The sequence below is a fragment of the Thermobia domestica genome, chromosome 4 (genome assembly GCF_964235325.1).
Source record: "Thermobia domestica chromosome 4, izTheDome1.hap1.1, whole genome shotgun sequence".
Lineage (NCBI taxonomy): Eukaryota > Metazoa > Arthropoda > Insecta > Zygentoma > Lepismatidae > Thermobia > Thermobia domestica.
Genome location: NC_137457.1, coordinates 323,273,888 through 323,301,398, shown reverse-complemented (window position 1 = coordinate 323,301,398; position 27,511 = coordinate 323,273,888). Strand labels below are relative to the sequence as shown.

Here is a 27,511-nt window from a genome sequence, read left to right as displayed (position 1 = left end):
TACCCTGATAGTATATTTGATAGTTAAACTTGCTAAGAGTGACGGCTTTATGTACGTACGAAATAAAATGTGTTTGCAGTGACAGCAACTGAAAGATCTATACATCCAATACAATTATACGCTCTACGTAAACAGCGAGAACAAAAGAAACAAGACTCATGATATACATACCGCAGGTGAGGCGTCCATGGAATTGTACACCTGCAATATGTGAGGAATACAAGCATAAAAATAAATTTATTTTAACATTTATGACTGTACAATGTATAAAAAAATATGTATATATATATATATATAGCTATTATTTTCATTTTGATATAAAACAAAGGAACATATACAGTGTGCGAAGAAAAAAAAATCCTTAAGAAAGCAGTGCGAGAAAAAAAAAATATACAAGCTTTCTTAGTTTACAGAAAAGAAAATAGTTTCAACAGTTAAAAATATTTTCAGCAAACATTATTTCTTTAATTTCCAATATTTTAAAATCTTTCCAATAAAATTGTCAAATACTCACCAAATAATCAACTACTGGTAAAATTTTACAAAATACCAAAACAATTCAGAAGGGTCATTTACTTTTATAGACATGTTCCCATCGATATGAAAATATATCCTGATTACAAAATTAAACATAAAAATGCTCTTCATTTCACCTAAATTTACAATATTTTAAAGTGGTACTACCACTGAAAGTTTACTAAAAATTTCTCTAAAATTTCGAAATTTCAAAATAATACTTTACAAAGATTTGATGTTTTCTCTTAATTTTATTAAAGATCTTTTAATAAAACGCTTGATTTACGGAATTTTTGAAATTAATTCGCGAAAGAACTGAATTACAACTTTGTAAATATTCGATTACGTTTACATATATATATATATACAGAGTCCAAAAAAAAAAAAAAAAAAAAAAACAGTTTTCGTCATCCTGTATCAGGATACCGGCATTCACAATTGAAGGGTAAGGGGAAAAAACAAGGAATGTCTATGTGTGTGCTTTATCGGGTACTTTGTCCTATCTGTTGGTGACTCTTGGTAGTATTTGACTGTATATGTAAGCATCCGTAGATGTAAAATTATCCATGTATAAAGGGGCAAAACTTTTGACTTAATCCTATTCTTTTTTACGCGGCTTTCAATATTAAAACGCCGTTTTCTCGAAAATACAGTTTTGTGACATTCCTTCTTTTTTCCCCTTACCCTTCAATTGTTCTGAAATTTAAGTATGTCGTAGTGTAGCTTTTCGACCAACAGATGTCGGCATTGTCAACCGTTTTGATTTCAAATGTTGTAGTACGGTTTTTCGCTCAACAGGTGTCGGTACTATCAGCACGGTTAGTGAGATAAGAAAATTTCAGAAGCACACTTGATGTTCGAGCAGCGTAAGTATGTTTTGAAGTGTTTCATCAGGTTTAGGAATGCCACCGAAGTGCAGTGTCAGTGGAGAAGGGAGTTTCATACTGAACCACCAACCCGCATAACAATCAAACTTGCTGACAAGTTTGAGGCACATGGAACGACGAGAGGTCGCTGCAGCTATAGCAGTCAATGTATCAATGGAAACCGATGCACATGCCTCTGTAATATTCTAGCGAAGATTCTTCAGCTCCCAGCTGAAAAAATAATTGACAATGCCGACGACATCTGTTGGGCGAAAACCATACTACAACATACTTAAATTTCAGAACAACTGTCAATGCCAGTATACTGATACACAATGACAAACAGTTGATACATTTTTCTGACGGACTCTGTATATGTAAATCGCGTGTTCTAAAGACGGTGCCCTCAGACTGCAGAGCACTATTCTAAAAGTCAAAATAAAGCGAAAAATAAATAAATTGTATATCTTTCGGGTCCTCGTCTGGAGATGTACACTGCACTACGTGGCAGTGTCGCAGATAAAGAACCACCAGGAAAAACTCGTATCAATCAACCAAATAGTTACATCGATTCTTTCTAGATGCAAGTTTCAAAGTCGATATACGTTGATACTAGCACCACTTATTAGCATAATAGACGATGTAAGTGCTTGATGCATTCGTAGAGCAATTGAGTTGATTTTGAGTTTAACGTCCCGTTCAGCAGCGAGGCTATATGAGACGTGGACCTACTGATTAACGTGGAATCCGAACCACATGAGCTCCCGCCGGGAATCGAACCCGGGACTCCCACGCCAAAGGCGCGTACGCTAACCGCTTAGCCACGGAGGAGCTCCATTCGTAGAGCAATGCTAATGGCTCCAAGTTAATCTGTCACGTTACCACATAGTGAAATTTTGGTTCTCTACCTATGTAACAGCCGAAGGAGGCCTTTGAGGGTATGCAATTATATAGGATTTTCGATTTATTTTAACCAAGAATAACGCTCTGTTGTTCGTAGGCACCATTTTTAGAACACCATATATATATATATATATATATATATATATATATATATATATATATATATATATAAAGGGGAGGTTTGAATCATGTTGATTAACTCAGTGTTTCTCAAAAGATGTGACGCGTAACTCAGGAAGTGTTCCAAGAACGTAAGTTTTTTTTCTTTCTTTCTTAAATCCTACATGAAACGAAAACATATGAATGAAGTTTTCTAACTTATATGAGATCTTTTTTTTTTCTTTCTTCAACCTCTGATAAGCCACGAAAGAAGAACTGCGTGAGATGACAAAACAGATATAAAACAGAGCTTAAACTAGAAATACAAATAACTGAACAAGATGACGTTAATTTGAAAATAATAACTGTGTAACAGTTTGGCCAACTAACTCAACATATTCGCTTCATCAGACACTGTAATAAACAAGAAGGAGTTGCATATAAATACAACCGGACCCTGTAAACTAGTTCTGGACGATGATTGGCTGGTCAGAACGGACTCAGTCAATCATAACAAAAGTACACAAAAGCGAAATGAACACCATAAATCCCTTTCTCTCCCTGGTCCGGCAGAAAAATTAGCTACATTTTTTTTTTTTTTCAAATAACTTGCCCCATTTCGTGGGGCTTTTCCATTTAGTATCACTTCTGTGAGCTTCTATTATGATTGGTTGAGTCGCTTCTGACCAGTCAATCAACGTTCAGAATACTTCTATGGTTCTTTCAGATTTACATGCAACGCCTCCATGTTTGATACAGTGCCTGATGAAGCAAATATGTTTAGTTAGTTGTCGAGCTCTGCGACTGTATCTGATGAAGCCAATATGTTCAGTTAGTTGCTGAGTTCTGAGACTGTGTCTGATGAAGCCAGTATATTCAGTTAGTTGGCGAGTTCTGAGACTGTGTCTGATGAAGCCAATATGTTCAAAATGAAATGAAATCTTTAAGTTTTACGTCCCACGGTTATGCCGGTTAGGCTAAAGGAGACGGTGATGATGAGAGATGAGTGAAATGGTGGAATGAAGAAAGTGGGAGGAAACGGGAGAACCCCGAGAAAACCCATGAGCACGGTGTTTGTCCACCACAAGGTTCACTTGGCGGGGGCTGGGATCGAACCCGGGACCCCAAGCACCAGAGGTGAACGCCCTACCACTGAGCCACCGCGCCCCCACCACCCAATATGTTCAGTTAGTTGGCGAGTTCTGAGACTGTGTCTGATGAAGCCAATATGTTCATTGAGTTGAGTTGATTTTAGTTTAACGTCCCGTTCAGCAGCGAGGCTATATGAGACGTGGACCTACTGATTAACGTGGAATCCGAACCACATGAGCTCCCGCCGGGAATCGAACCCGGGTCTCCCACGCCAAAGGCGCCAATATGTTCAGTTAGTTGGCGAGTTCTGAGACTGTGTCTGAGGAAGCCAATATGTTCAGTTAGTTGTCGAGTTCTGAGACTGTGTCTGATGAAGCCAATATGTTCAGTTAGTTGGCGAGTTCTGAGACTGTGTCTGAGGAAGCCAATATGTTCAGTTAGTTGTCGAGTTCTGAGACTGTGTCTGATGAAGCCAATATGTTCAGTTAGTTGGCGAGTTCTGAGACTGTGTCTGAGGAAGCCAATATGTTCAGTTAGTTGGCGAGTTCTGAGACTGTGTCTGAGGAAGCCAATATGTTCAGTTAGTTGTCGAGTTCTGAGACTGTGTCTGAGGAAGCCAATATGTTCAGTTAGTTGTCGAGTTCTGAGACTGTGTCTGATGAAGCCAATATGTTCAGTTAGTTGGCGAGTTCTGAGACTGTGTCTGAGGAAGCCAATATGTTCAGTTAGTTGGCGAGTTCTGAGACAGTGTCTGATGAAGCCAATATGTTCAGTTAGTTGTCGAGTTCTGAGACTGTGTCTGAGGAAGCCAATATGTTCAGTTAGTTGTCGAGTTCTGAGACTGTGTCTGATGAAGCCAATATGTTCAGTTAGTTGGCGAGTTCTGAGACTGTGTCTGAGGAAGCCAATATGTTCAGTTAGTTGGCGAGTTCTGAGACAGTGTCTGATGAAGCCAATATGTTCAGTTAGTTGGCGAGTTCTGAGACTGTGTCTGAGGAAGCCAATATGTTCAGTTAGTTGTCGAGTTCTGAGACTGTGTCTGATGAAGCCGATATGTTCAGTTAGTTGGCGAGTTCTGAGACTGTGTCTGAGGAAGCCAATATGTTCAGTTAGTTGTCGAGTTCTGAGACTGTGTCTGATGAAGCCAATATGTTCAGTTAGTTGGCGAGTTCTGAGACTGTGTCTGAGGAAGCCAATATGTTCAGTTAGTTGTAGAGTTCTGAGACTGTGTCTGATGAAGCCAATATGTTCAGTTAGTTGTAGAGTTCTGAGACTGTGTCTGATGAAGTCAATATGTTCAGTTAGTTGTAGAGTTCTGAGACTGTGTCTGATGAAGCAAATATGTTCAGTTAGTTGGCGAGTTCTGAGACTGTGTCTGAGGAAGCCAATATGTTCAGTTAGTTGGCGAGTTCTGAGACTGTGTCTGATGAAGCCAATATGTTCAGTTAGTTGGCGAGTTCTGAGACTGTGTCTGAGGAAGCCAATATGTTCAGTTAGTTGTCGAGTTCTGAGACTGTGTCTGATGAAGCCAATATGTTCAGTTAGTTGGCGAGTTCTGAGACTGTGTCTGAGGAAGCCAATATGTTCAGTTAGTTGTAGAGTTCTGAGACTGTGTCTGATGAAGCCAATATGTTCAGTTAGTTGTAGAGTTCTGAGACTGTGTCTGATGAAGTCAATATGTTCAGTTAGTTGTAGAGTTCTGAGACTGTGTCTGATGAAGCCAATATGTTCAGTTAGTTGGCGAGTTGTGAGACTGTGTCTGAGGAAGCCAATATGTTCAGTTAGTTGTCGAGTTCTGAGACTGTGTCTGATGAAGCCAATATGTTCAGTTAGTTGGCGAGTTCTGAGACTGTGTCTGAGGAAGCCAATATGTTCAGTTAGTTGTAGAGTTCTGAGACTGTGTCTGATGAAGCCAATATGTTCAGTTAGTTGTAGAGTTCTGAGACTGTGTCTGATGAAGCCAATATGTTCAGTTAGTTGGCGAGTTCTGAGACTGTGTCTGAGGAAGCCAATATGTTCAGTTAGTTGTAGAGTTCTGAGACTGTGTCTGATGAAGTTAATATGTTCAGTTAGTTGTAGAGTTCTGAGACTGTGTCTGATGAAGCCAATATGTTCAGTTAGTTGGCGAGTTGTGAGACTGTGTCTGAGGAAGCCAATATGTTCAGTTAGTTGTCGAGTTCTGAGACTGTGTCTGATGAAGCCAATATGTTCAGTTAGTTGGCGAGTTCTGAGACTGTGTCTGAGGAAGCCAATATGTTCAGTTAGTTGTAGAGTTCTGAGACTGTGTCTGATGAAGCCAATATGTTCAGTTAGTTGTCGAGTTCTGAGACTGTGTCTGATGAAGCCAATATGTTCAGTTAGTTGGCGAGTTCTGAGACTGTGTCTGAGGAAGCCAATATGTTCAGTTAGTTGTAGAGTTCTGAGACTGTGTCTGATGAAGTCAATATGTTCAGTTAGTTGTAGAGTTCTGAGACTGTGTCTGATGAAGCCAATATGTTCAGTTAGTTGGCGAGTTGTGAGACTGTGTCTGAGGAAGCCAATATGTTCAGTTAGTTGTCGAGTTCTGAGACTGTGTCTGATGAAGCCAATATGTTCAGTTAGTTGGCGAGTTCTGAGACTGTGTCTGAGGAAGCCAATATGTTCAGTTAGTTGGCGAGTTTTGAGACTGTGTCTGATGAAGCCAATATGTTCAGTTAGTTGTAGAGTTCTGAGACTGTGTCTGATGAAGTCAATATGTTCAGTTAGTTGTAGAGTTCTGAGACTGTGTCTGATGAAGCCAATATGTTCAGTTAGTTGTAGAGTTCTGAGACTGTGTCTGATGAAGTCAATATGTTCAGTTAGTTGGCGAGTTTTGAGACTGTGTCTGATGAAGCCAATATGTTCAGTTAGTTGTAGAGTTCTGAGACTGTGTCTGATGAAGTCAATATGTTCAGTTAGTTGTAGAGTTCTGAGACTGTGTCTGATGAAGCCAATATGTTCAGTTAGTTGGCGAGTTCTGAGACTGTGTCTGAGGAAGCCAATATGTTCAGTTAGTTGTCGAGTTCTGAGACTGTGTCTGATGAAGCCAATATGTTCAGTTAGTTGGCGAGTTCTGAGACTGTGTCTGAGGAAGCCAATATGTTCAGTTAGTTGTAGAGTTCTGAGACTGTGTCTGATGAAGCCAATATGTTCAGTTAGTTGGCGAGTTCTGAGACTGTGTCTGAGGAAGCCAATATGTTCAGTTAGTTGTCGAGCTCTGAGACTGTGTCTGATGAAGCCAATATGTTCAGTTAGTTGTAGAGTTCTGAGACTGTGTCTGATGAAGCCAATATGTTCAGTTAGTTGGCGAGTTCTGAGACTGTGTCTGAGGAAACCAATATGTTCAGTTAGTTGGCGAGTTCTGAGACTGTGTCTGATGAAGCCAATATGTTCAGTTAGTTGGCGAGTTCTGAGACAGTGTCTGATAAAGCCAATATGTTCAGTTAGTTGTAGAGTTCTGAGACTGTGTCTGATGAAGCCAATATGTTCAGTTAGTTGGCGAGTTCTGAGACAGTGTCTGATGAAGCCAATATGTTCAGTTAGTTGGCGAGTTCTGAGACTGTGTCTGATGAAGCCAATATGTTCAGTTAATTGGCAAGTTCTGAGACTGTGTCTGATGAAGCCAATATGTTGTTAGTTGGCGAGTTCTGAGACTGTGTCTGATGGAGCCAATATGTTCAGTTAGTTGGCGAGTTTTGAGACTGTGTCTGATGAAGCCAATATGTTCAGTTAGTTGTCGAGTTCTGAGACTGTGTCTGATGAAGCCAATATGTTCAGTTAGTTGTCGAGTTCTGAGACTGTGTCTGATGAAGCCAATATGTTCAGTTAGTTGTAGAGTTCTGAGACTGTGTCTGATGAAGCAAATATGTTCAGTTAGTTGGCGAGTTCTGAGACAGTGTCTGATGAAGCCAATATGTTCAGTTAGTTGGCGAGTTCTGAGACTGTGTCTGATGAAGCCAATATGTTCAGTTAATTGGCGAGTTCTGAGACTGTGTCTGATGAAGCCAATATGTTGTTAGTTGGCGAGTTCTGTGACTGTCTGATGGAGCCAATATGTTCAGTTAGTTGGCGAGTTCTGAGACTGTGTCTGATGAAGCCAATATGTTCAGTTAGTTGGCGAGTTCTGAGACAGTGTCTGATGAAGCCAATATGTTCAGTTAATTGGCGAGTTCTGAGACTGTGTCTGATGAAGCCAATATGTTGTTAGTTGGCGAGTTCTGTGACTGTCTGATGGAGCCAATATGTTCAGTTAGTTGGCGAGTTCTGAGACTGTGTCTGATGAAGCCAATATGTTCAGTTAGTTGGCGAGTTCTGAGACTGTGTCTGATGAAGCCAATATGTTCAGTTAGTTGGCGAGTTCTGAGACTGTGTCTGATGAAACCAATATGTTCAGTTAGTTGGCGAAACTGTTTACATTTATTATTTTAAAATAAACGTTGCTTTGTTCATTGATTTGTATTTCTAGCTTAAGTTATTGAAGATAGCAACGCTAGTATGAACCAGTTAGTTATAAGACAAGGCTGTTTATTGGACATCGTTCATCCCCACACACATAGACAGAGTTTTATTCAATCATTATGGAGGTGTGAATGTGAAGATATATCGAGTGCAATCAAAGTGCCCATCAAGTGTAAACTACGTCATGTAATTCGATTTATTTACGCGGTTGCTGATTTCTCTCCGCCAAGTGTGAACCACGTCATGTAATTAGATTTATTTAGGCGGTTGCTGAGTTCTCTCCGCCAAGTGTGAACTACGTCATGTAATTCGATTTATTTAGGCGGTTGCTGAGTTCTCTCCGCCAAGTGTGAACTACGTCAAGTAATTCGATTCATTTAGGCAGTTTCTGAGTTCTCTCCGCCAAGTGTGAACTATGTAATACAATTCGATTTTTCTAGGCTGCTACTGAGTTTTCTCCGCTAAGTGTGAACTACATCACGCAATTCGATTTTTCTAGGCGGTTGCTGAGTTCTCTGAAATTCCAAGATCAGAAAATGCGCGACATCATAAGCCAGCCTTTCACGTACCACATGATTCACGCGTGTAAGGTCGTCTGCTGCTACAGATTTCCACCTTTCGCTACTCTCATTGCTTGCTTGTGTATATTGGTAAATCTTTCTTTAAACAATCTGCAGCACTCGTGCACTCAACCATCGATTATGAAATTCCCGCCATAATCCTTTCTGATTCGACGATGAGTTGCGATTGTATCATGCTTTTCTGCTTGGAAATATCGAAGTAGATCATGTAGTTCATACTTGGCGGACGCTTTAACAGAACCCGATATTTTTCACGCTCATTACCTCACAATAATTGATTTTCACGGTCATTACTCCACAATAATTGAACGGCACTTCCACGGTCTTTACCTCACAATGACTGAACGGCACTTCCACGCTCATTACTTTACAATGATTGAACGGCAAGATCTGTTATCAGTGTAGAGGAGAGGCAACGTCCAATGAACAGCTTTGTCTTACCTTTAGTTCGTCACCTAGCATGGTTTTCTTCTGGTGAATTAACAGACTGAAAATAAAAACAGCCCTCATATTATTTATCTTCTATATCTACTATTTTATACAGTGAAAGACACTACAATGTATACAGCGGATGAAGTAATTTGATACCTTCAACTGTCATTGAAAATGAGTGTCTATCGCGTATTATATTATACTTTCCTTTTCTAGAACAAGATGGACTCAAATTCAATTTCATGAATTCTTGTCAAAATCTTTTCCGCTCCTTCTTTCATCATTTTGGGATAAACATTTTTCATTTCCCCTATTTTCCCGTGTACAAGATTTAGCTTCACACTTCACCGTATTAAGCATAATATACAAACCATTCATTGAATTCACCTTTGAAGTACGGAAGAACTTAACGTTCCTAAAAATTTTTTCTCATTAAAACCAAATCAATATCAGCGGTCTCGTAATCGATACTCCTTGGAGACACGCGGCCGAAAAGGTATAACAGCCTTTTCAAGCCAGCCACACTGAGTGAAATTTTTCCTGGCTCATCCTCATTCACACCAGGCAAATGCCGGGATGGTATCTCATATACAGGTCCTGGGCCTTTCTTCCTTCCCCGGATAGTGTGCTCTCCGAGGGACGCTATCTCTCACATATGACTGGTAATGCCCAGCAATATGTATAAATAAAAAAATTAAAAATAAAAACAGATCAGTACACTAAACGTTCGTAATTTTGATGGGAATTTATATAAATGTAAATGGCCCTAAGCATCAGGAGCATAGCAATTTTATTTTCAGTAATTCTACTGGATATACACCATGCACTATGATAATGTCAATATACAGCAACTTAAAAAACATGCAATACAAAATATTGGTTATAAAAAATCTGAACATCATATACAAACTAGCATACATTTACGAATGCTCAAATTTCTAAATAATTATATACAAGATATTAACTCGATTTAAATTTATTACATACATCGTGCAACCAACTTTACATGCAGTTTATATTAGTTTCAAGCAAATGTGCAGTCAAGCAGCAATTCGAATGTTAGTATGTTAAACATGTTATTAGTTCAGTAAAGTATACTTTTTTATTTCTTTATATACAGCAGCATAAGAGTTATTCGGAGTGGATATCGAGTTACTTTTCCTCTGCTTAACACAAAAAATACAAAAATTAAAATTTGGTGAGGAAATTCGTTATATACATGATGTCCCTAGTCTTTTCATCCGACTTCAAAATGTTAAGTTCCTTAAGAACAGTTAATCGTATTTGAATGAATCGAAACAGTGTGTTCACTTTTGTTTAGTAAGCCATAAGTGAACTTCCCAACTCCCGTAAATGTTCAAAGTATGTGAATTACCGACTTGATGTGTGCCGTGCGCCCGGAGGAGGGCACACTCAACATTTATGAAGTCAAAACTTGATGTGGCAATGATTATTTTTTTATATATATTTTGTAACAAGTTTGTAAAAAAAAATAAAATGAAATCTGAGTTTAATGTCCCATAATTATGGCCTTTAAGCTAAGGGAGACTGTGATTAAAGCAAGTCAATGATAATGGGACAGTTAGTGGAATGATAAAGTGGGAGGAAACAGGGGTACCCCGAGGAAACCCAAAACACAATATTGTTCACCACAAGCTTACTTGGCTAGGGAGCGAACCATGGACCACCATAGGTAAGCGCTCTACTGCTGAACCATCATGCCCCGCCCCATAACAACTTTGCATAATTTATGTATGCAGGGTTTTAATGAACTATACCGATCAATAGTAGATGTATTCTTACATCAAAATAAGAGAAAAAGTTTATATGGACTTGTCCGGAAAAGTGCATACTTTCAGAGTTAAGGCCGTCCAAAATCGTGGAAGAGTTACATTTGGACACTGTTATTTCGAACTCAGAAGAGGGCAGTTGGTACAGCGCTTACTTCCGGTGCGCGAAATCCTGATTGCATACCCGGCCAATAAATTTGTAGTCGACAACATCATATCCATGGGTTTTCTCCCACATTCTCACTCCATCGCCATTAACTCGCCTTAAGCATCCGTCTTCCTTAGCCTACAGGGCATACACATGAGATGTTAAACTGAAAGATTTCGAATTCAAGAAACTGCTTAGTGGTAGTTCATATCAGCGTAAAGGAACTAATACATGCGCTATTTAAAGATGCGTACTTCAGTAATGGGTGCGCACGAGTCTACTGGAGAGTATAATTCCCAGACAAGCCCCCAATAGAATTCTCAGATATTCTCTGATTTCAAGATGGATCCAAAGTAGCAGTCAACACGCAATGCTTCGGCAGGAAATCAGAAGTGTTAGGGACTGTCAGCACCACGGCCAACACGCGCTGTGATGTTTTGTTTCACGTTTATGCTTTAATAAAATACCATATGGGAGGTGCTATTCCAGTTTTTCTGACACTTGCACCACAGTTTGGACGACAGTTCTCAGTGGCAATACGTTTTTTTTTTAATGCTCGGCGGAACCTGTCCTCTTCGCCGATGTGATTTCGCCTTGAGCATGCTTTGTTTCTCTCTTAACTCCATCACCATCTTGGACACCATCTCTCGCCCCAGAACCGACACACTTGCTACTTTCGTTACGTTCATACAACATAACCGCGTGCCAACAATTTGCCCTCTCTGGAAATGAGAGAGTTCCTGCATTTTACATTATCACCATCTGCTCAGTTCATTGAGAACTCGTTAAACTGTTCCTCAGAGTTGGCTTTAAGATACAACCCGCGCTGTTGATGCCGACTACTGTTGCCAACGACTAACTTATTTCTGATGTCAGGTGTTCAACTGTCGACATATACAGCATATTTATAAATGAATGGTGCGGTTTTAAAAATTAATAATAAATCTATTTATTACTTTATATGGGCAAACCTTACAGTATAAGCAGCGGCAAATATAAAAATTTCTGATGGATTAATCACAATCCTTCAATATGTGAACCCTTAATCAAACGACACATATCTACACGGTAATAATTTTTTCCAATACTCGGTATAAATCGTCCGCCGTGATGGTTTGCAATCCATGCGTTATTTGATCACAAACTTAATCAAGGGACACGGGCATTGGCAGTACATAAACTCTGTGTTTAACAAACCCCCAACGAAAGAAATCGCACGGTGTTAAATCAGGTGAACGGGGTGGCCAGGGGAGAAAGTTCTTGTTTTCTGTTGCAGCACATCCAATCTAGCGTTGGTGACGAACACGATTAAGAAGCTCTCGTACATTCCTGTGAAAATGCGGTAAGCATGACAAGCAAACATCACGCAGCGCATGAGAAATCTGGACAGCTGCCACTACTTACGTATAGGTTTTACTCGCATAAGGTAATAAACTGATTTACTATTAATTTTTGAAACCGCACCATTAATTTATAAACATGCTGTATTTATTTAACGTCAATGCAGCATTCAGAAATTGGATGAAGACTTTAGAGAAACCGTGCATATTATGAGAAATGTACGTAATTGATTTTCCCAACTTCTTTTACTATGTGTATAATTAACCATATCAAGAAATGAATTCCGATTAAATTTTGTGCGTTAACCACTACGCTACGCAATTCTGCTCAAGTTCCAGAATAATGTATCCAGCCGAGGTGTTCACCAGATATGCTGAAGCACAAGAGAAATCAGCTGTGGTGAAATTCCATATAAACCAAGAAGTACATCACAAACCGCACGGGTGAAAAATATACAGCTGGTAAACAAGTCCAATTCTTCCAAAAATAATTACAGTAGATTCCCGTGTATCCGGCTCGCGTCTATCTGGCCTAGTTTTCTTTTATCGTAATTAAATGAGGAAGACCAGGCGTTGCATTGGCAACGTTGCCAAGGCATTGGAAGCGAGGTCTACTACGATCCTCCTACGTGTTGTGTGCAAAATCCAAGTTGTGTCAGGAAAAGAGCAGCGTTCTGCGCCTCGTCCGTCGTCAGTGTGTAATGGACCTCAATACAATATACTTGCCATTGTTCCTGATTATAACTATACAGTACGTACAGTACTGTATTCGTAAATTGTCCTTGGGTATGCTTAATGAGTTCATACAACTCCAGTCTATCTGGCCTACCTTTCATCCACATTAGGCCGGCTACTCAGGAGTCAACTGTACTTTCAACGCTATTTACGGCTGAAAATAACGCATCATCATTACAGTACAAGGCCATATTTCTCAGTTTTAGACAGCGTTTTAATAAATCGTGCTGATTTATTTTGTAGTATTTTCTAAGACTGAGGCCGATACGTTTTCCAAATTTTAATTTTTCCTTTTGTTTGTTATTCTAGAAGAAGTAATACAGTACGTATCAACTGACATGTTAATCATTACTGGAGTATGCAGCACATTACTTTACGCAAAAGCTTTGTAATTTAGGGCAGACTGTTTAAAGCAATCAACTGTTTGTTCTTTTTATATTAATAAATGAAGCGAAGCAAGTAGAGGCCACCCTCTTTTGGATAGATCATAACAGCCCAAACATACCCGGAAAACTATGGATTCGACACTACTATCGGTAATTTTCCATCATATATATATATATACTATGTGATCAAAAGTATCCGGACATCTGGCTGAAAATGACTTACAAGTTCGTGGCGCTCTCCATCGGTACTGCTGGAATTCAATATGGTGTTGGCCCACAATAAGCCTTGATGACAGCTTAAACTCTCGCAAGTATACTTTCAATCAGGTGCTGGAAGGTTTCTTGGGGAATGACAGCCCATTCTTCACGGAGCGCTGAACTGAGGAGAGGTATTGATGTAGGTCGGTGAGGCCTGGCACAAAGTCGGCGTTCCAAAATATCCCAAAGGTGTTCTATAGGATTCAAATCAGGACTCTGTACAGGGATGTTATGGTCATGTAACCACTCCGTCACAGGGCGTGCAGTATGAACAGGTGCTCGATAGTGTTGAAAGATGCAATCGCCATCCCCGAATTGTTCTTCAACAGTGGTAAGCAAGAAGGTGCTTAAAACATCAATGTAGGTCTGCGCTGTGCGAGTGCCACGCAAAACAACAAGGGGTGCAAGCCCCCTCCAAGAAAAACACGACCACACCATAACACCACCACCTACGAATTTTACTGTTGGCACTACACACGCTGACAGATGGCGTTCACCGGGCATTCGCCATACCCACACCCTGCCATCGCATCGCCACATTGTGTACCGTGATTCGTCACTCCCCTATGTTGTACCGTAGGAGTGAAATGATTCAAAAAAAAAAAAAAATCCTACGCCCAAATGTCACCTATGTGGAAAATTTGATCGAGATCGGTCGGGTCGTTCAAGAGTTATAAAATCACAAACATACTCACTTTCATTTTGATATATACAGATTTATTTATTTTTGGATGGAGGTTTTCCTCAAAAAAACATATTTTTATTCTTCGGCTGTTATTCAAGTAGTGCTTTTGTTTTCCTGTACTAGGTTCTATAATTAAGAAAGTACATTAACAACATTTAATGCTTGTGAGTTCTATGTTAAGTGCGAGCCTAGCTGTCTTGCTCAGTTTTCAAACTGACAAAAGCATTGGTCACCAACAAGTGCAGGTTATGGAGCTTACCATATGATAGGTGTTTCATTGGTTGCACAATCTCGCTTACATCTCTCTCTCCCTGTTCGGGAAACACTTTATCCTAGGCTTCAGATATTCCATTAGAACCTAATATGAGTTGTGTACAAAATTGAAGCCCTAAACGCCTGTATTAGAACTTCATAATTCCCAATTATTTTTTAACTATCAGATTATGTTAAAATGTCTGAAATAAGAAACTTATGGCTAGCGTATTAAATTTTCCCCTCCTTGAACTTTAACGGCCCGAATGCAAATGATATATAAGAAAGTTGTAGTTCCTTCATAAATTTTAAAAGAAAATTTTGTTTCAAGAAATCTAGTTCATTTTCGAACCAGTTTCTGCTAACACTAATGAACTTTACACTAATATTTTCTTGTCGCTGGACGATAACCCAACACCTCTACAAACAATTCGTAAGAACTAAGAACCCCTACGTCCACCCAGTTGTTATTTTTCTTTCTTACCGAATGACTGATTTTCTTTATTCTTGAATTTTTAAAAGGATTTTTCTTCAGAATACACTAATTAAATTGTTTTCAGTGTCATAATGCGAAAAAAAATCTCTAATACATAGTTCTCTCTCCTCTAAAATTCAAATATTTCAAAAAGTCCAAAATTTTCCAGGCAAAAAGAACAAAATTTTCCCGGCAAAAAGAACAAAATTTTCAAAAAAGCTGTCAGAAAAACTTAGTTTTAAAACAGTCGTCGTCTCCCCGAGCTTTTGCATCTCTAATCAGTACTGCACTCAAACAATATTTTCTGCTCCCACGGGGATTGAAGTCGGGCCACCCAGTTGGTAAGTGAAAACATTAACAACTGCAATGCAGCAGCTTCGTTCCATTTCAAGTGCTTGTCTGCGAATTGTGACCGATGGTGCCCACTTTGGACTAAGCTCACTCAAACTCACGCTCGTAACATAATTTCGACCTCACGCTCACAACACTCTTTCGACATCACGCTTACTCAACCTTACGCTAACATCATTTTGACATCATGCTCACAACATTCTTTCGACATCACGCTTACTCAACCTTATGCTAACATCATTTCGACATCACGCTCACAACTTTCTTTCGACATCACGCTTACTCAACCTTACGTTAACATCATTTCGACATCACGCTCACATTCTTTCCACATCACGCTTACTTAACCTTACGTTAACATCATTTCGACATCACGCTCATAACATTCTTTCGACATCACGCTTACTCAACCTTGCGCTAACATCATTTCAACCTCACGCTCACAACATTCTTTCGACATCACGCTTACTCAACCTTACGTTATCATCATTTCGACATCACGCTCACAACATTCTTTCGACATCACGCTTACTTAACCTTACGTTAACATCATTTCGACATCATGCTCATAACATTCTTTCGACATCACGCTCACAACGTCAATCCGACATTACGCTCACATCACGATCTGGAACTCACGCTCACTTCGTAAGGTCGAGTGAGCGTAAATTCCGAACTCACGAGCGCCGACCTCATGAGTTCGGGCACCTTTGACTGTGACCACATGAAAGAATCTGAGTTTTACGTCCCATGGTTATGCTAAAGGAGACGGTGATGATGAGTAATGAATGAAATGGTGGAATGATGAAAGTGGGAGAAAACGAGAGGACCCAGAGAAAACCCACGCACACGGTGTTTGTCCACCACAAAGTTCACTTGGCAGGGACTGGGATCGAACTCGGGACCCCAAGCACCAGAAGTGAACGCTCTACCATTGAGCCACCGCGGCTCCTGTTACCACATGAAAGACTAGCTCAAGTGTGCAAAGGATAAAGCAAAGAAAACGCAGAGTATGTGAAATAAAAATAGAAGGTAATTACAAAGACGAACTGAAACAATTAAGTACTGAGCTTTCCATACTGAACGGCTCGTCATTGCAATGTAGATAAGAGTAACACTAAATTTATGAAACAATCCGGTAGCGTATCGCTATCAGACATATTGAAAGTTTTGGGTGACTGTTATAATGGAAGAACTTGTGGCCAGGTCAAAGTCTTAGTGAACTATTGAAAGCAAATACGAGAAACGTGTAGAAATAAAAAGTGTGAAATAGTGGAGCATATGGGGATACTGAGACACAAGTCTAAGTCTGTCTGCAGTGAATTTTTCCAAGCTGTGCCCCTTTCTTTCTAATGCTTCCTTTCCTTAATTTATTCACTCTTTGACTTGGTTACATGGTCTTCCATCTTATTTACGAATGACATTTAACAAGACTAAACACCAACAACATAAATCTTTTGTGTTGTTACTTTTTTACCTCTGGTGTGTGAAGACCGCCCTGGTTCGATTCCAGACCATATACGAGAGGAGGGTTTTGAAATGACTTTTTATACCTGCGCTCTGGACTCATAGGCTGGGTTTCGTGAAAAGCGGGAGATGGACGAATAGCAATGAGACTTGCCTTGTAGTTGCTACTTAACTCTTTCGTGATATTTTTCCTAATCTGTTTAAAATAAGTAAGTATGTAGCCTAAAATTGTTAAGAAATTAAATACAAAGGTTCGATCATATGTATAACTGATTCAGTATAGTCAGCCTATACTAGGTTTTATATTACGTTACTTGTAATAAATCAAATTGTTGAAGTTATTGCTTTTAACATACAGTAACTCCTAATATTGTGGTTGTTTGAGGTAAGGCTGAAACGAAACTTAGTTTTGTTTGAATCACATCACAATTTGCAGAGAAACAGCATTTGTATGCAGATAGCATTGTATGCATTCAGGATGCCATTAGTAGAGCTGTCAATGCACAGGTGCTGGACGGATTTCAAGTTCGATTTCCGAGCTTGGTTATCACGTTCGTTTGTTTTGCCACCCGCTGTAATCATCATAACATTTGTGAAGGATAACATCGGTTTCGTGGAGTTTTCTACACGATTCTCTCGTTTCTTCCCACTTCCTGATTCCGTCAATTTTTTGACAACTATTCGTCTCCTTCACTCTACAGGACAAGAACGCTGGACATACAACTAGAGACATAATTTCCATTTCTTTTCTTTTAATTGCTTTCTACATTTTGATGACAAGGAAGTCAATGGTCTCGGAAGTTGTTTATATTGTAAGGATCCCCACATTACGACAAAAGCACATATCAACACAACACGTGCTATTGATTGTAAACAGCATAGCAAAAGAGAAGCCGACACGAAAAACACCGAGGATCAACGAAAAAAGACGGACCTCACGGAAGGACCCGAAGAGGACAGATAAAAGCCGGAATACCGAGGGACCCAGCATCAGTCGACCAACTGATCGCTTAACCTTTACCTTCCTATGTCGTTGTGGACTAGGAGCACCTCTTTCTTTATCCTATGTCGCACTGGACTAGGGATCCCATCTTAAACTTATAATCCTAATCTAACCTACAACCGGCCAAAGTGTTCTGGAAACTGCCATGAGTGGAAGGGGCACCCGGCAAAATATTTAATATTCCTTCATTTGGTAATTGAGGAAGAGACATTGAATTAGAGACATTTTGTATTGATTATATTTTGTAATAAAATTTGGTGAAGGAAAAAGTCGCCCGGGCCATCATTTGACTCAACCTATAAAAACATTGCAATATTTATCTCAGTACGAGAGGATGATCGAAAAACAAGGTTACAAAGCCTATTATGGGTTAAGTGTGAGACGCAGCTGGAAGATTAACACACCTGATGATAGAGGGCACTCAACAATAGTCCCTGATGTAATCAGAGTTTTTGTTCAACCGCTTATCACAACGGCAGATAAAGTTTTCTATACCATTTGTACAGGAATCCGCGTCACGTTCTCGTAGCCACCGTGAGGCAGCGGTTTTGACATAATCACATGCCACATAGTGTTGGCCAGCCATTTTTTTTCTCTTTAGAAGAGGGAAAAGGCGAAAGTCACTAGAGGGAGGTCAGGGCTGTAGAAGAAGTGATCTAGTCGTTCCAAGCGTAATGTCAGTTGCTGAAGCACTGGATCTACAGCTGTGTCCAGGGTTGTCATTAACAAACATTGGTCCATCTTTCTTTAAAGGCAGAACATCACTTCTCTACATGCTGTTTTGAAATTTAACCTCTCCATACACCTCAACAATGTGCCTATGAATATCAACAGATGTAGTGTTTTTGGCCCACAGAAAACGCACCACTGACTTCACGTCTACTTTTGACCAGACGAGTCATCATTTTTCATGTCCGCTTCTCGGGTATACATGGTCAGAATCCGAAGTCTTCACATATTATTCATCTACAAAAAAATTGTCGTTAAGATAAAGTGAATAACAAATGTTTTATGCTTTGTAGCCTATTTTTCGATCATCCTTCGTATATTTTCGTTTATCACTAAGCATCTTTTATATATTTTCGGGTCACTCTTGTATTTAGTTTCACATTTCGCCGACAATTACTTGCTTGCCTCCTACATCAAAGCCTGCAAAATAAAACTTGAAGATGTGCATCCTTTTCGAACTTCAAAGAAAAGATCGCCGATAGTCAGAAAATGATGTTAGTCACAAGATATAGAACTTCCCGATTGCGGGACAAAACAATCTATCACCACTGATTTGCCCATCTCATGCTGCACAAATAACTTTCTTTAAAAGCTAGGTATCAGTTAAACTATCCTTCGCTTTTGAAACACCAGTCTTGTACCACGCATTCAATTATCAGCAGTGCTTGAAGTGGGAGAGCTTTATTGATGGACGGAAGTTTATCTTTTGGTTCATAAATCAGTCCTTTTCCTTTTGTAACACATAAGTTTACAATTGTAAAATTACCAAGAATGTGGAAAATCAGCTTTCGATGCACAATTACATTAAGAGCATGCCGTACTAAAAATAATGCAAAATTTACCATTTTTCTTTTGTTTGTTTTTATAAGTGAAAAGGAGATAATGAAATTTGACTTACCACAATTATAGATAATATTATTCTTCAACAAAAAATATGAACCTGAAGAATTTTTAGTGTTGCTATCCATAGAAGTTACAGTGTTGTCAGAATAACATTTCCCTCAAAATCTAAGTTAAGGCAGCGACTAGAGGAACGAACTCAACTGCATTTGATTACATATCACGTTCTATTGTTATCCTGCGAACTATTTTTTAAATAACTTTATCGTTTAATTTTAGTAAGTGTATGTTAAAAAATCTATTTTATTTATTACAAATTAAATACAACTATTATTTAAAAAGTAGTCCACAGGATTCCAAGACAATATAATACGTAATCAAATGCAGCTGAGTTCGTTCCTCTAGTCGTTGCCTTAACTTAGATTTTGAGGGAAATGTTATTCTGGCAACACTGTAACTTCTATGGATGCCAACACTGAAAATTCTTCAAGTTCATATTTTTTGTTATGCAATAACATTATGATTGTGGTAAGTTACATTTCATTATATAATTTCACTTATGGAAAAAGCAAAAGAAAAATGGTAAATTTTGTATTATTTTTAGTATGTCTGGCTCTTACGTACGATGTCATAATGAGAACACTGTACTTTGCAACCAGGAGCGGATCCGGGGGGGGGGGGGGTCACCCCTTCCCCCAGAAGAGCAAACTTTCTTATTTTATATATATAAATAAAACCCATCTCAAAGTTTGGAGCCCTTAAAAGTAGCAGTATGACAACCAACCCCCCTTCCCCCAGAAGTCGGTCCTGGATCCGCCCCTGTTTGCAACTTTCTACAGGTTTAAAATAGAAAAATGTAGATTGAAAACCAGTGTTGTCTTCGAACTCTGTTCTGACGGAAAAGTTTAAAAATTCGGGCAGGACGTATCAAAAATTGGAATGTGAGCAATATTACAGGGTGTCTATTAAAATTCCAAAATGAAATTTCGTGACTTTTTCGTGACCTTTTCTTTACCAAAGCATAAAATTTCCTAACATCTTCACGAGCGAATTTGGGTGCGAATTAGGCCGAATTTTTATCCATGCGATAGAAACGTAATTTGCTTGCGATTTGGAAGCGTCTAAAGCCAAGCATAGACATTTTTGGTGGTGAATTTTGACGTTTTATAGAACAAAATTTTCCAATCTGTATTTGTACAGTTTAAAAAAGAAATCGTGACCCAAAAGCTAAATTTCGTGACTTTTACATGACTTTCATGATCGTTTTCTGATGTCGTGACTTTCGTGACCGATAGACACCCTGTATTAGTAATGTAACTCCTATTAACTTTTCATTAACAGCAGAAAGCCATGGTGTCGTCCTCTGGTACCCTGAATTTAACATTATTTAAGTGATCTAGTTTTTGCGAAGTATTATGAAATATAATCTACGTTTTTTTAAAGATCGTATCCTTACACCAGTAAAATATAGTACAGTTTGAAGAACTTGAGCGAAAGTAAGTAATAAAACAAATAACACTATCATCGTTGATGAATAGCGAAGTCTGGTGGTGGAAATATTCCAGGCACAATGATAAAGGACACTATGACCAGAGGAAATACTGAAAATAAAAATAATGTCTGATCATCACAATTTTAAATACCATGAATTAACGCTTTTTTCGCAGTTTAACTTCACCATTGTCCCATCACCCTGACGCAAGCCTTCTATGATTTTATAAACAGTACACACATACACATATGTTGTATTTAACTTCTGATATAAAAAACACAAGTCATTTAACCAACTTAGTTACTCAGCTGCTGTAAATTACTATTTTGTGTGTTGTCATTATACCCCTTACATTTGTCATTGCAACACCTTACTACTTTAGTAATTTAATTTTGTGTTAGTTAACTTGTGCAACTCAAATCCCGCCAATGCTTGCATTAGCAGATGTAACTATGAATGGGGAAAGAGGGTCGGGGAGCCAGTGAATGATCTGATCTCCCACAAATTGTAGCCGGGGTCTGTAAAAGTTCTGTATACCCTTGTTCCTATTTTGTAATAGTATAGTCCAGGGGCGGATCCAGGATATGATCAAGAGAGGGGCTAAACCATATTTTGCCGTTTTATCTACTGTAAAGCAGGATTGAAACCTATTTTATCCAGTGTATACCACAGCGTCAAGGGGGATATAGCCCCTATAGTCCCCCCCCTGGATCCGTTACTGGTATAGTTTCTCTTAATTTACACTGGATCCTCTTAATTTTTGAAACTGGCGAAGTCTGCAGGCTTCCACACTACAGCAATCTCCCTTCTACAACACACGTGGGCATTTTGCAATCAGGACTTACACGGGCTCAAGATCATTATTCTCAATGGTTCTTGCGCTCACAAGTCCTACATTCGCTCGAGCTCAGCTTCGCTACCTTCAAATGAGGCTCACGCTAGTTCACTCTCACATTCGCTCGAGCTCAGCTTCGCTACATTTAAATGAAGCTCACGCTAGCTCACTCTCATATTCGCTCGAGCTCAGCTTCGCTACCCTCAAATGAGGCTCACGTTATTTGTCATTTTCGCTTGAGCTCAGCTTCGCTACCTTCAAATGAGGCTCACGCTATTTGTCATTTTCGCTTGAGCTCAGCTTCGCTATCCTCAAATGAGGCTCACCCTATCTGTCTCTCACTTGCTCGAGTTCAACTTTGCTACTATCAAATCAGACTCACGCTAGCTGTCTCGCACTCGCTCCAGCTCAACTTCACTATCTTCAATAAGGCTCATGCTAACAAATCTTGCGCCCATTTACCGTAATGGGTTCGTACTCCAGGCCACACTCGTTCTCAATCTATAGCACTCGTGCTCACAGTTATTCGTGCTTAACTATTGAACTCAAGAACACAGACACATCTGTTGCGGAGACCATGAGTCCCATATTCCTTAACAGTGTTTACTCGCCTGCTGACACTACCTGAGCAAAGTGGCACCATATCCTACAAAAGGCAATGGTTGATCAGGTGGTGCACAGTTCAGTAAGCGATGTGTGATCGTCTCTCAACACCAGTAACTTTGACCTACTAAAGCAAATTGATTCTCTTACTATCAGTTACTTTCCAATTGCTTTAGAACGCTGAGTGAACACATAAATTTCTGAACCCTCAATGGAAACTTAACCTACGTACACTAGAGCCCGCATGTTAACGATTGGTAACAAGAGGAGATGTTTGCTCGCTTCGATTAGTAATACAGTTAAACTTCTAGATAACAGACCGTTGGTACATGACTATTTGCCCGTAAAGGAGAGACGTTCGTTACAGAGGGCTACATAAATTTAAATTACTCACGACTCATGTGGTAATCGTGTGCAGTACATAGTAAATACATTAGATATAAACATAAATATAGGCCAGTACCGAAATACCGTACTTCGATGAGGAGAAAATACTCTTTGTAAAGAAACAAAAATAGAGCTTCAGAATGTGTTTATATGAAGTGAGTGGAGTGAGTTGAGGATGTGTACTGCAAAATATACTTCACGTCTGGTCCTTTTCTTCTCAAGTATATGTTATCCTGTGTAACTCCCAATCATGATGGTATATGAATTCCTTGCGGAAAGAGTCTGTGAACGTTGTCTTCAGGTACATCATGTGGGCATCAGTTTTTGTTCGAAATGCGTTGTGCTGTCTAATGTAATCTATCACTAATGTACTCGCTCCCTAGTCCGACCTCTCAGTAGTCCGGTCCCACATCTGCCGTCTGCCCCATAACGTTACAACAATCTATCAACAATTGTATTTGTTTATACTGTAGCTGCAGGAAAATATATACAGTACTATTGTGGCTTCCGTTTACTGTTTCTTGTAAAGCGGTTGCGTTATAATTGCATGCCGCTATCGAGCATGTTCATTGCTTTAACTAAACATATGTGACATGTTTCATAGTGAGTGATAATCTACGTACAATCTCAAGCGTTAAGTTTCTCTATTTTTTTCTGTGATATGTACACTCATGTCCAAAATAATTGTCGCATACCTATAACTGTCTCCTTGTAAGAATATAATTTGATAATGACTTTGGAGGGTACTTTTAATACTGATACTATGTATATAATCGAGAAATGTATGTTTGTAGTAAATTTCATAGGAAAAGAATTATAAATACGACAATTACAATGAGTAAAACAAAATGTTGCTAAATTGACAAGAAAGTTTTATTTTCGTTTCATTGTTCTTATTTAGTGCTCTTTTGACATGAAATTTGCCACATCCATGTCTTTGCCGATTATACATATACTAACATTGTAAGAAATACCGGGCGAATTCATTATCAAATTATATTCCTACAACAACATATTTATAGACATGCGACAATAATTTTGGACATGAGTGTACGTAACCTTATATTTAATAAAGTATAGTAGTGTGTTAAATTCAATTTCAGATACTCTCAATAATCCAGCATTTTTGCTAATGCTCTTTGCAAGAAATGACCAGTTTAGCGAGAGTCTAGTGTATTTTCAAATTTGCAGAATGTATTTTCAATTGCAATAGGAATGGACTAAGAATAATATTTGACTGTTATGAAGAGATTACTAAAACGTTCGGGGAAAAAGAAATGAAATGAAATGAAATCTTTGAGTTTTACGTCCCACGGTTATGCCGGTTAGGCTAAAGGAGAGGTGATGATGAGAGATGAGTGAAATGGTGGAATGAAGAAAGTGGGAGGAAACGGGAGAATCCCGAGAAAACCCACGCACACGGTGTTTGTCCACCACAAAGTTCACTTGGCGGGAGCAGGGTTTGAACCCGGAACCCCAAGCACCAGAGGTGAACGCTCTACCACTGAGCCACCGCGCCCCCTCGGGGAAAAAGAAGACTGGCCATTCCATAAAAGGCAGGATTCTATCCCGTAATAATACATATATTCTTGTCAGGATAAAAATATCCGTTCATATTATGGAGGTATTCGTAAGAGAGATTTCACTAACGTTGAGATATGGACCACTGTAAAAATGAAATTGTGATACAACGAAAAACAAGTTATACGGGTGATCTCGATAACATACCAAAAAGCCCTACTTCAAGCACTGGCTTTGAACAGTGATAATATATTCTGAAGCATGCTATTGCTTGACATAAAACTACCAATTGCTATAAACACCAAATATAAAAAAATAGAAGCCAAAGCACGAATTCTCATTCTAGAACTCTTCGATCTGTATGAGTAGAAAGAAAGCAAACACATAAACAGCCGAATTCGCTTTTGTCCACCAATCCCTAGTTGTAAGCGTCAAGGCTGAACTAAGAGATTTATAAACACAGTTTATTTTCATAACTTACGCTTCTGACCCCACTGTACTGTAACATTTCCACTTCTTCTTCCACCCCAACACTGGAAAAACAGAATAGAATCACATTAGGAATTCTGACTTCCATTAACACTTTGTCTAAAATAATACGGTAAACTACTAACAGACACATATCGCCCACAGAAAGCAGAAAGGTGCTAAGCGCCATATTCCTTGATTTCCAACTAAGTGCATATTCTGCCTACCCATCTCATGTTTAATGTTTTGCAGAAAGGAGACAAGTAGCAGGATACAATATGAAAGGTCTGCAGTGAAAACTGAATTCTAAAAGAAAGAAAGAATCGGAATTAAGTAGTGTTTCATTCATTTTTACGCTCTGCTGAGAAATTTCCATTTTGGCGCTTAGCACCTTTTTGCTTTCTGAGGGCGATATGACAGGAAACAAATGTATCAATTGAACTAAATTGTAACGAAATTTCAAACACTTTGAGTTTAGTAAATGAACGGCAGAGTGAAAAACCAGTAACATTCCAAAAAGAGTGGAAATGTACTAATGTAGTTATTTGCTATGAGAGCAATTAAAAAAAAGCCTTTTGCTTATCAATGGTATACACTCGCACATACAGAATTTTTATTATACATATTGCAGAGGAACAACATTACATTACTTTCCAACATATTCACCATTCAGATTAAGACACCTATCATAACATTTTACAAGGTTTGAAATTTCTTCTGAAAAAAATCTCCCGCCTGGGAATGAAGCCACCCGCTACCAGCATTGTGAAGAGCACTGTCATTGTCGAAGCGGTGCGACGCAAGCTACTCTTTAGTGTGCCTGAAGAGGTGGTAGTCGCTCGGCGCCAAACCTGGGCTGTAGGGAGGATGATCAAAAACATCCCAGTGGAACTCTTTAAAAAGTTTTTGATTACGTCCTTTTCGATTGTTAATAGCGAACGAGTGAACTGCAACACAACCTTTTCCTTCCAATGCTCACTGTCTACTGAACTACTGCAGAACTGCACACAGCGCTACAAGACTAACGTCACTCTTCCCGGCCATTTCTCGCACATGTGCAAACGGAGCTTTTTTTTTTCTTTCTTTCTTTCGAATTCTCTTGTAGCAACCTTTTACTATTATTTTCACTTGAAAATGCTCATGCTTAGTTATGTTTTGATATTCGGGCGTTTTGTGAAGAAAGATTTCTTTCTGCGTAACGCATTAGAGGAAAATATTTTTTCTTCCTTTTTTCTCGATCTTCTGAAACGTCGTTCTTATGGAATGTTACTTGTTTTACACTCAGTTTCATAATGTTCATCATTTTTAGTTAGCATTACAAGAGATGAAAGAGGGGCCAGTGGTGAATAAAGAGGAGCTTGATCCCGAATCTTGATTCGGTGATCTCTATAGTTTGGGCGATCAATTTAGTTAAATTTCACTTCGTGTTATTAAGTGTTCTAATTTTTCAAAACTTGAATAAATACTCGAGTCAGTCGAAATAAACGTTTCTTTTTCCATGTTGATTTCATACCGGTGGAACGAGAACATGAGTAGAGAGCATATCCAGTAAAGTATAGTCCATCGGTTTCCAGGGTGTCTACTAAAATTCCAAAATGAAATTTCGTGACTTTTTCATGACCTTTTCTTTACTAAACCACAAAATTTCGTATCATTCTCAAGAGCGAATTTGGGTGCGAATTAGGCCGAATTTTCATGCATGCGATAGAAGCATGCTTTGCTTGCGATTTGGTAGCGTCTAAAGCTGAAAATAGACATTTTTCGTGGTAAATTTTGACGTTTTATAGAACAGTTTTCCAGTCTGTACTTATATTTGTACAGATAAAAAAATTCATGACCCAAAAGCTAAATTTCGTGACTTTTTTTTGACTTTCATGACCGATTCATGATTTCGTGATTTTTTCATGATTTTCACGACTGATAGACACCCTGGTTTCGAGCATCCTTCGTCATCTGCTGACTAGTTGTCCAATGCCGTACTGGTGCAATTTTGGTTGTTTTCATTGGAGACATTCCATCTCGTATCCCTTCTAAATTGTTGAAAGGCTGGCCTTGCAGAAATGCAACATGAAACGAAATAGGTGACAGTTGGAGGGTGCAAGAGTGGGGCAATGCAATGGATGCGGAAAAAAAAGTTCCAACACAGAAATTTGTTGTTTCACTGTTCTACACCGCTTGCGTAAACGGGAATTGTTCTCGTATTGCCTCCAAGTGAATTTCATCTCACTGCGACAGCCATTGATTCCAACCTTCCTTCACACAGATTTTTTTGCCCTTCTTTTTGTGAGCGGAATCTCCTCCGAAACATTGAATAGGAATTGTGAATACTTTCGTCTACAAAACTGACAGTGAAATGTTCATCGACAGTGTCTATTTATAAGTAATGTCATGAAATACCAATGAAAAACTTCCTTTTGTAAACTGGACTGCAAAATGTTTTCCTGTTTTGTTCTCCAAATTGCATCTTACTGAGCAAAAATACAAATCAGTAAACAATTTTGTATCAGTTATAACTATGTTTATAATAAGTTTTTCGAATTCAGGTATTGTGTACAGCACTATTCTCACGTTGTTCATACTGATGGCTATCAAAATAATGTAAACACCTGAAGAAAATCTAACGTTCCTGATTAATACGTAGTGACACCACTATTAGGGTACAGAACAGTAATTTGATTCATAGTGGAATGGAGGCATGTAAGTCTTGAATGATTTCCAGAGGAATATTGCTCCATTCCTCATGTAGTGTAGTACTCAGTACTGTCAGCAAAGATGAAGGAG

The 27,511-nt window shown here is 38.9% G+C and overlaps 1 protein-coding gene across 5 annotated transcripts in view; it reads right to left on the bottom strand.

Annotated features, from left to right (window-relative positions):
* The window catches only part of Nhe3 (Na[+]/H[+] hydrogen exchanger 3), a 205,988-nt gene that overhangs the window by 72,489 nt on the left and 105,988 nt on the right, over positions 1 to 27,511 (bottom strand). For 4 of the 5 annotated variants that reach the window (XM_081756703.1, XM_081756704.1, XM_081756705.1 and 1 more), the window contains exons 11-12: positions 24,744 to 24,795; positions 172 to 201 (exon numbers count right to left, since the gene is read on the bottom strand). In XM_081756703.1, coding sequence (XP_081612829.1) covers positions 172 to 201; positions 24,744 to 24,795 — 82 coding nt within the window. The remainder of the gene's footprint in view (positions 1 to 171; positions 202 to 24,743; positions 24,796 to 27,511) is intronic. The other variant, XM_081756707.1, reaches the window with a different exon arrangement.